At 47.5% G+C, this 9473-nt stretch overlaps 1 protein-coding gene and 1 long non-coding RNA gene across 2 annotated transcripts; both read right to left on the bottom strand.

The window, feature by feature from the left end:
• Positions 1 to 4494: 4494 nt before the first annotated feature.
• On the bottom strand, positions 4495 to 5983 carry LOC122036335. The gene is made up of 3 exons (XR_006127364.1): positions 5908 to 5983; positions 5643 to 5702; positions 4495 to 4511 (listed from the first exon to the last, which is right to left on the bottom strand). It is a non-coding gene; the product is annotated as an uncharacterized LOC122036335 (long non-coding RNA).
• Positions 5984 to 7441: 1458 nt separating this feature from the next.
• On the bottom strand, positions 7442 to 9089 carry LOC122036340 (GDSL esterase/lipase At1g09390-like). The gene is made up of 5 exons (XM_042595634.1): positions 8760 to 9089; positions 8505 to 8690; positions 8242 to 8402; positions 7899 to 8169; positions 7442 to 7819 (listed from the first exon to the last, which is right to left on the bottom strand). The coding sequence occupies exons 1-5, from the start codon at positions 8995 to 8997 to the stop codon at positions 7587 to 7589; spliced, it is 1089 nt and encodes a 362-aa protein (XP_042451568.1). The 5' UTR covers positions 8998 to 9089; the 3' UTR covers positions 7442 to 7586.
• Positions 9090 to 9473: the final 384 nt, after the last annotated feature.

The following is a 9473-nucleotide window of genomic DNA, read 5'->3' as shown; positions in this document are numbered from 1 at the left end:
CATAGTGGCAGTCATGGCCAAGTCGAAGGCTGTGTAATACCGCTCGCAGATTTTTTCCGAGAATTCGGGCGATCGGATGTAGCTCTGTCGTAGAGCGGCGACTCGGCTCGGCTCGGCATCCTGATATTCTTTGAAAGTCGCCTGGGAGCCTGTGAGGGCCTCGTTCAGATTCTTAAGCTTTTCCGCGTCGGCCGAGCGGCCCGCCTTCTCCCTGTCGAGCTGCTCTGTCAACTCCTTTATCTTCAGCTCCAGGCCCCGAGCCTCAACGTTCTTCTTCTCCAGATCGGAGATAGCTGTATTCTTCCGAGTGGTGGCCAGGGCTATTTTCGTGTCAAGCGACTTGACTTGTCGTTCGGACTCGGCCAAGGCATGGGCCTGGTCGGCTGTCTTCTTCTGTTCGGCCGTCAGCAGAGTTTGAGCTTCCTTCAGCTCCTTTTGCAGCTCGGAATAGGAAGGGCCCTGAAGGCCGGACGGACCAACTGCGGCCTTCAGTTGCCGTAGCTCTTCATCCACCAAGGCCAAGCGGTTGGAAACTGCAATTTCCTCCACCCATCTCTGGCAAAAGAAAATTATAGCTATTAGCGGCCGATCGGAAAGAATGAACACCAAAGTTGGTAGATTACAAACTTACCCCTGTGGCCTGCTGCATATGGCTATTAGCCAAATTTCCGAGGGGTATCAGCGTAGTGCGGGCCCGAGCATCGGCCCACATCTCAGCTAGGGGCCCTTTCAAGGTGATGGTGTGCTCGGGCGCAGATGGACGGTCGGCCTCTGGAATCAGCTCTTCAGTCGAAAGATGAAGAGTGACCCGAATCGTGCGGCCATGACCGGGGGTCGTCCGACCGGCAGTCGGAAGGGGATCAGAAGCCTGCGTAGAAAACTGGGAATGAATGGTCGAGCGATGGGCTGAATGGCGAGCGGGCGGAAGGGTGCTGATTGGAATAGCCTCCACTGGAGCAGCTGGCTCGTCCCAATCCGAAGGTGTCCAGTCGGATGAGATGGTTTCGGTCTCTGGCGCCTTGCCCCGAGCAGTTGCAGTGACCCGCTCGGATGGTTGGACCGCGGAGGTTGCCGACCGCAGGGGAGTCTCCACTCGACGCCTCTTTTGTAAGGGCTGCTCCTCCTCCCGAGCGGAACCTTCCTCGGGGGCAGTTGGTTCTCCAGGAGGAGTGGCTCCGCCGGCCACATTTTGTTGAGAAGCGGGAGCGGTCGACTCAGCCTGAGTCCCGCTCTCTCCTTCGTGGGATCCGACCGGCTGGATACCCAAAGCTTCCATTTCTCTGGCCGCCGCGGCTTCCAGAGCGGCCGCCTTCCTCTTCAAAACACCGGCCATGACCGAATCCATAACGATGTCCGCTGCAAAGAAAGGAAAATAAATCAGTTAGCAATCAAAGCAAATGTCCAACCAAAGTTCTTACCGAAGCCGGCCGGAAGAGGGGTCCGTATAGGACTCAGCCCGAAGATGTACATCACTCCCTCGTGGAGAAGTTTGTTGATGTCAAGTCGCAGACCGACCAGTATATTTGCAGCGTGGAGTTAGTCCGGTCGGGTCTTGAACTTCTTCAACTCGAGAGTGGGGGGCAGACTGACCTGCCACTGGGTCGGGAAGTTTGCCTGATTGGGCATACGGATGTAAAAAAAATAATCCTTCTAATGTTTATTGGAAGTAGGAAGTTTGTTGAAAAAGACCAAGCCGGGCCGAGCTTGGAACATGAAGGTGCCCGGTTCGGCTTGCTTGGGGTAATAGAAATAAAAGAAGACCTCCGGTCGGAGGGGGATGTTGTGAATCTTAAACAAAACGACAACACCGCAGAGGAGACGGAAGGTATTGGGTACTAAACTGCCGAGCGGCACACCGAAAAAGTTACAGACATCTATGATGAACGGGTGTCAGAAAACACAGAAAGCTCCGCGCGGCGGCCTGTGAGGCCGAGCGGAAGGACCAGCTAAGCGAATTTCGAAATCCTCTGAGATTTCGAAATTGTCGGCCAAAATATCGAAGTCCCGCTGTTCGAATCGGGACTGCATGGTGGTGTACCATGGGCCGAGCGACTGATCTTCGGGATTGGAAGAGCTAGCCAATGGGCCGATCGGGAGGAGTCAAAAGGCAAAAAGGCAGGAGCAAAACCACAGCAAACGAAAGGAAGTTTCAAGGATCGAAACTGAGAAAGAAATGCGGAGGAAACACCGGAAAGGAGGAAGGAAAGATATAAAACCTTGCTGCGGGGAAAGGGATCAAGGAAAAGGCGCCGGAGAGCGTCGGAGAGCAGAAACAGGATCGCCGGAGCTCCGAAGCGCAGGAGGCAATGGTCGAAATCGCTGAGGCAGGTGAGGAAGAGAAGGAAACGAAGAATTTATAGGGTGAATGCCGGGCGGCCTCCACCGTTGGATCCAGGTCACGGGAATCAAAGCATGCATCGAGCCGTCCATTTCGAATCGCTTCGATCACATCAAAACACCACGCCACCGCCGCCGTACGCCGATGGCAGTGCTCCACGTGGCATTCAATCATTCGGAGCATTTAATGAAAGCATACTCAACCTTAATGTCGAAGATTGGCGCAGAACACGAGGAGATCCGGTAGATGCCATTGTTGATTCGCTTAAGGCTACCTCTATGGTTGGCCGAGCGGATGATACAAGCACGGAGGAACCGCTCGGCCGGATTCTTAGTCCAGTCAGTCGGACTATTCGCCTCCTTCGACTAGACTTGAAGGGGAGGCAAGTGATCCGGTAGTAAGAGCAGGGGACCCCGCCCTATGAAGTCAACGCCACGTGGAAGTCACAGTGGCAGTTGTCCATCCAGAGAGGGCCGGGTCCGACCGGACGGCCGGAGAGGGCAGGGTCCGACCGGACGTCCGGCCGGCCGATGGAATCGAACGCCCGGAGAGGGATGGGTCCGATCGGCGATGGAATCGAACGCCCGGAGAGGGATGGGTCCGATCGGCTTGCCGACCGGACGATATACGGCTGATGGTTAAAGGCGCCCTGTCGAAATCAGGGTTCCGGCGCTCAGTGGAAAAGGTCGTGGGCCGAGCGGACCTCACGCTCGGCCAAAGCCATAAGGTAACACTGCTAATAGTCCCCATAAAGTACGTGATGGAGGATCTCCCCAAGTAAACCATCGCATATGTCCGGCCGGATGTTGAGGGAGCTGTCCGCCCGGAAGCCAGATTTGGAGCAAAGGGGAAAAGGACAAGGAACGTCTTTTTCTGATAGCAGGTATGTTTCACGTGTGGGCCATGCTCCAAATCTTGTGACAGGGGATTCCGCTGTCACATCGAGGACATGCTAAGACTGTAGCAGTATGGGTTAGGGAAGCTCACTGACAAGTCCTTATTGGAGTATGGGCTATGGACACGTGTACACTTCGGTAGGTGTACACTCACTTTTTCGCTGCCCTATATAAAGGTCCTCATTTTTCGCCGGAGGTACGCAGTATACGAGTTTTAAAGCCACTGTTTCTTTCTTGAGCTTCGCCTGACTTGAGCGTCGGAGGGTCGCCGCCGGGAATCCTTTCTCGGCCCGACTTCTATGCAGGTTCGCCGGAGCTTTGTGCCGCCAGTCGAAGATCCACGCCAGCAGCCGGAAGCGCCACGTGCCCAGCGTCCGTTGATTCGACATTCGGGCAAGATCAATTATCAATAAAATAAAAATAATAGGAGTGCAAGAAATTCACCTCTAGTTTAAATTACTAGATCATTATATGAATTTTTCTATTTTTAAATTTATTCTGATAGTTAATGTAAAATTTTCATGATATTGAATCGATATTAGTCGAATCGTGGGATCTAATTATCTGAATTTAAAATATACATAGAATGTTGTTTTTTGATATTTTTAAAACATAAAATATGTTACAATCCATTGTTTGCGCCATGAGAGATTACATCACATTTTAGAGTTCACTCCTACAAAGACAAGGAGATTACATTTGTTTACGTCGTATTTAACTTTTCTCTTACATTACAATTTTTGGAATGCAAAACCTGTTGGAAAATTATCTGACCGGAGATATACGGAATATTAGTTAAATTTAAATACTCGAATTAAATTTAATTTACAGTTGAGATGACCTGAGTTGATAATCTCAGACTACCAGTAGGGGATGATTTCTATCATGTGATGAAGACAATCTGTCACGCCCCCAGATGAGTCCCTGCTAGACGAAAATCCGACAGCATCTCTCCTATACCAGTGACAATATGAAGCATACATACATACATCACAATACATAAACATAAACAACATATTCATCAGCCCACACGGCTGGAACATACATAAAATAGAAACAACATAACCACGAAATGTATCAACTATATGTATATGTCATAGTTTTCATAATCTACAATTACTATACAGATAAATGACATCTGTAACAAAATTTCAAAATGTAAATACAGCGAAACAAAGGTAAAACAAACCAGAAAATCAACACGTCGAGATCTCTGAGCAACTCTATGAAAGTCCAAAATCAACTATAATATCAAAATAATCCCTGTGTCTGCAAAACTGGAGACCAAGGAATGTAGCAAATTAGCCAAATGGCTAAGTGGATACTCAAGAAAGATGTGCATGAATTTAATCTTATTGAAGAAGTCAAGGAAGTAGAATAAATCATCATCTTTTGTTACAACTTTAGGATTATTCTTAAAGTTCTACATTTATACATATATAGGTATAATCATCTTCTCATTATCTATAATCAGGTAAAAAAAATTTTTAGATAGAGTTTGAGATCTTCACCTTATCATCACTTGTCATCATTAATAAAATCAATTCTTCAATCTTATTATTTAATCACTCAATTATAAGTTATCATGGTAAGATCAACATGTATATCAATAGTCTGAATCTGATAAATCAACTAAAAAGTGAATCACTGGAGCCAATATCATCAGAGTGAAATATCATATGGATAGGCTAAAAGCCTCCTAAGAGTATAAAACTGTCGCATACGTCATTTGACGTACGGGCTATCAGCCCTCACCGGTGGAAGACATAATAAACACTGACCGAGGGCTACATCACGCCAACACGCCTCGGGTGTACGGTCAGGTACTCTGGACCGCGGCTGTCGCGCTACCACAATAACATGTGGGCGGTCTAGTACTCTAATATTGAGCTCTGGTATAAAGCTAGGCTCATAGTCTTCACTTTTTAATTCTTCATTTACTATCTTTATTAATTCACCGTTATGATTATATTCATCCATTTATTATGATTATTCTCTTTTGATATTGAATGGTCAATCAAGATAATATTTTCGTATCAAATCTATTAAGTTATCATTATAGGGTCCACAGATAAAAAAGCTACAAGTATCAACAGATAGAGTATCAAAAGCATGAAGTATGAAAGGTCAAGCAAGTCAAAAGAGACAAGGTATCAACAGAAGAGTAATTCAAAATATTTCTTTAATTTTAAAAACAACTCTTCCCATATCAATCCCAATATGAACCCACATGTGAACAAGAAATAATATTAATTATTTACCCTCCAATAATTTTAATATTTTAACCCATTTCACTATTTATAATATCAGTTTAATCCTCATTTTGAAAACAATAATACAACATATACATATTCCAATTTATATATTTATTCATGCACAAGAAAATAGACAAGAGTAGATGTATCCACCTTATATACAGCAAAATCTGCGGGTGTCGGCAGGTCACCGCGCTCCACTCGAGCTCGTATCTACAAAATATAATAACTCGAATAATTAAAATGATAATAAACTCATGATACAAAAATCTAAACATGATTTACGACTCGAAGCCATTAGATCATTATTTTTGATCTCGCTATCGCGTAGCACTTCGCATTTCTAAATGAAATCTCTGTTCTAATCTAGATAACCCTTCTACCTACACATCCAATTAATACAAGGCATAAAGTAGACCTTCTAATGTGGCTGCTGGAAATGAGGACAGCAACTAGGGTTGCTTTCCCTTTGTCGTTGGCCACCTCAGCTAGCTCCGGCGAGCTCCGACGGTACTGCCAAGAATAGGAAAGCAGCTAGGGCTGCTGTTGGAGGAAACAAAATGCAGCAAAAAATGCTGCTGTTGGTGGGGAAAAAGGAGAGAGCAACTAGGGTTTTGTTTCCTCTCTTTTCCCGGTGGTTTGGTGAGCTCCGGCGAACTCCGAGGAGCTCAAACAGTGTTGCCGAGAAGCAGAGAAGAGGAAGCAAAGGAGAAAACAGTGCTCTGCCCTTGCTGGAGGAGGTGAAGAGGTGCGGGAGGAGAAAACGAGGGCTGCTTGAGAAGAAGAACGGGAGAAAAATCTGCCGTTCATCGCCGCTAGAGAAGAAAACGAAGAAGAAGAGAGGGGTTTTGAGGCTTCGGTGGGGAAGAGAAAAGGGAAAAGGAAAAAGAGGGGTGTGGGGGAGGGCAGTGCACGTGGGTGAGTGGGCATGGGTGTTTTTTTTTTTTTTTTTCTCTCACACTTAACACAATCTGCACAGTGTTAATAGAGCGGGCTGAGCGGCCGGACGGGCAAGTCGACCGAGCAGAATGTTTGTGCAGGAAGATCAACTGAGCGGGTAGAATGACTAACTGAGATGTAGAGCCGAGCAGTCGAGCAGATTGATCGAGCGAGAGGTCGACCGGGTCAAACAAACAAGCAGGGCGAGAGGTAAGCCTATCATGCAGATAGGTCGTGCAAAGCAGACAGACCGGGCGAAACAAATAGGTTGGTCGAGCGGACAGTGACCGGCCGAGGAGCAAAGAGACTGGTCAGGCGAAGATTCCGAGTGGGCATAGAGACCGAGCAAATGGTCGATCGAGCTTCAACACCGAGCGGGACCAGTAGAACAGAGCGAGCAACGAACCGAAGCATGCAAGAGTTGCAATTTCCTTGAAACAGATTCGCCCCACCTCCGACTGTGCTTCGAGACTTACTATGATCATTTGTTTCTCAGGATACAACGGCTAACCGTGATTCACCAAGCACTGGTGGTCACGGCGAATTGAGTGACATCTGATTACTATCACGAGCACTCTGTCGAGCAGGAGCAGTTCGCCGCCTTCTTATATAGGAGCTTAGATCAACGACAACGTTAATGGTTAATTAATGACCATTACTTGCCAAGCAATGAAACGTCTACCGTTTCACTTGATCGTTTTAATCCTGCATCAGTTTCACAACAGCAAAATGTTGATTGTTCCGGTTGGACAAATTTTACCCCGAATGGTCCGACATTTGACGCGAGCAAAGTCATGTCAACATACGAATCAATATAGTTCAATACAATCTGGACCTTAGATTTGCACCCTCCCTGCGCACCCACGCGTGAAAAAGACTCTCTCTCTTAATGCATTTGTTCACATTTTCAATGCATGTGAATCAATATAAATCAACCAACATGTCATGAAACTCTCAACGTGAGATTAAAATCTTATTCATAATGGAACATCTATTCTCTTCCCCCTCTTATCCACTCGCACATATTCAACAAAAAGTACCAATATCATTCTATCTTCTTCTCTGTTAAAGCTTTATTGTTGAAGAAGCTACAAGAATCAATCATTCCTTGGGATTCATTATTCAGTGAGTTTGAAGGAAAAGTCAGGAGAACACAAATTAGGCAGCACAAAAGTAATCAAATCTAAGCTTTGGCTTCGAGAACTCTGTTGTCAGTATTTTGGAAGCCACTAAAGCATTTGCAGCCTCTGTATAATGAATCCCATCCCAGTTGACATACTTGGAACCAATGGCGCAAACCTGTGATCCATAACCACCACACTCCACGTTTTGATTGAAGTTGTAGGGAGGCCCTCCGTGTCCACAGCACGCCATCAGTGCAGACTCAAAGCCTGCAACACCGATCATCAAATTCTGTAATTGAATGGAATACAAGTTTTGAGATCTTTGATGATGAAGCTCGAGGCTCACCGTATTTGGTGTAGTTGGCAATGAGATCATACTTGATTGAGTAGATATCAGTATAAACAATGGTCGCATTCAACAGCTTGGCGTTGAGTTCATCGCAAAGAACGCTCAAGCGAGCGTTGAATTCCTTGGCAGCGTCGTTGTAGGTGATCAAGCATCCATGTCGATCGAGGTTGCTGTTAACCTTTCGCGGTAGCGCGAGCTTCTGAGGCAAGCAGCCCAAGGGGCCGGTGCTGTGTACCCAGAAGTGCCTGCCTCCATTCTCATACAGCGTCTGCATTCAGAGCACCAAACTGTAATCAAAGATCGGAACTAGTTTTTCTTTGCATATGAAACAAGAACTTGCCTCGATAGCTTTCTTGATCTCGTCGACGACGGATGGGATTCTTTGCACAACATGAGCAAAGCTTAGGTTTGCAGAGAATGCCGCTGCTAAATCGTTCTGCCCTATGTCAATTGCGTATAGCGCGTTCTGAAAACCCTGTTCGTCGATCAATTTCGTCGCGCCTTCGATATAGAAATCAACGCAAGCAAAGAATTAATGGCGAGCTCACAAGTAAATGAAATGATCTAAGCTCTAGGGTTCAGCAAGGATTGAGAAGATTCGACCTTGGGCGAGGAGGTACAAGGATCGCATCTTGAAGCGGAGGAACTGTCGCACTTGGACGGCCAATGCGAAGGGCAACTCCGGCGGCCGCGTGGTGGAGCCGACTATGGCGAAGTTGGCTCCGTTCCGGAAATCCGATCCCAGAGGCTCCATGTACGGGCTCAAGTAGCTGGTGTTCAACGCCTCACCTAGCGTCATCGCGTCGATTAGTGTCTCGGCCCGACAGAAATGGGGAAAAAAAATTAGGGTTTACTCACAGAGGAAGTCGATGACCAGGCGCCCGTCGCAGAGGCGACCGGAGGGGAGGAGGAAGAAGGCGCGGCCCTCCAAGTGGGGGAGGACGAAACCGAGGCCGGCGGCGAGGCCGGCGGCGAGGCCGCCGGTGTCGGAATTGGAGTCGCCGAAGTTGAAGATGACGGGGCGACGGCCGCAAGCCGCCGTGGCCAATGCCGGAAGCAGGGAGAGCGCGAGGATACACGCGGAGGCGATGCCCATCGGTCAGAGCTCCGATAGCGCCTTCGCCTCGCGTCTCTCCGTCCATTTTAACGCCGTTGCGAGGAGGAGGAGGACACGGCGCGAGAGTGCGATTTGGGCACCCAAATGCGTGACGCTGACACGCACGTGAAGCCGTGGCGGGAAAAGAGATGGATCCGTGACGGTGGGCAAACCTGTACCACACAAGACAGAAAACAGAAAACTAGTAGTGGCTGTAATGCGATGGATTATGGTGACGCACTGACGATGGATAAGAAACCTCAATGGCTAGTCATAGTTCTGTAGCAGATCCTTGATTAGCGAGAGATTGTGGGTCCAACGTTTACGATGCAGAATCCTCTGGGGCCCACTCTCTACTGAGTGAGCAACCGTATCTCCTGTCTGGTCATGACAGCTAAGCGACATTATTAAGGCGCGTGGGCGCCAAAGTTTGATTGAATTTTGCATTTGACCACATACTTTGATTAATCTTCCTT

This window comes from Zingiber officinale, unplaced genomic scaffold, assembly GCF_018446385.1.
Source record: "Zingiber officinale cultivar Zhangliang unplaced genomic scaffold, Zo_v1.1 ctg139, whole genome shotgun sequence".
NCBI lineage: Eukaryota > Viridiplantae > Streptophyta > Magnoliopsida > Zingiberales > Zingiberaceae > Zingiber > Zingiber officinale.
The sequence above is the reverse complement of the archived record's forward strand: the minus strand, read 5'-3'. Positions and strand labels throughout refer to the sequence as shown.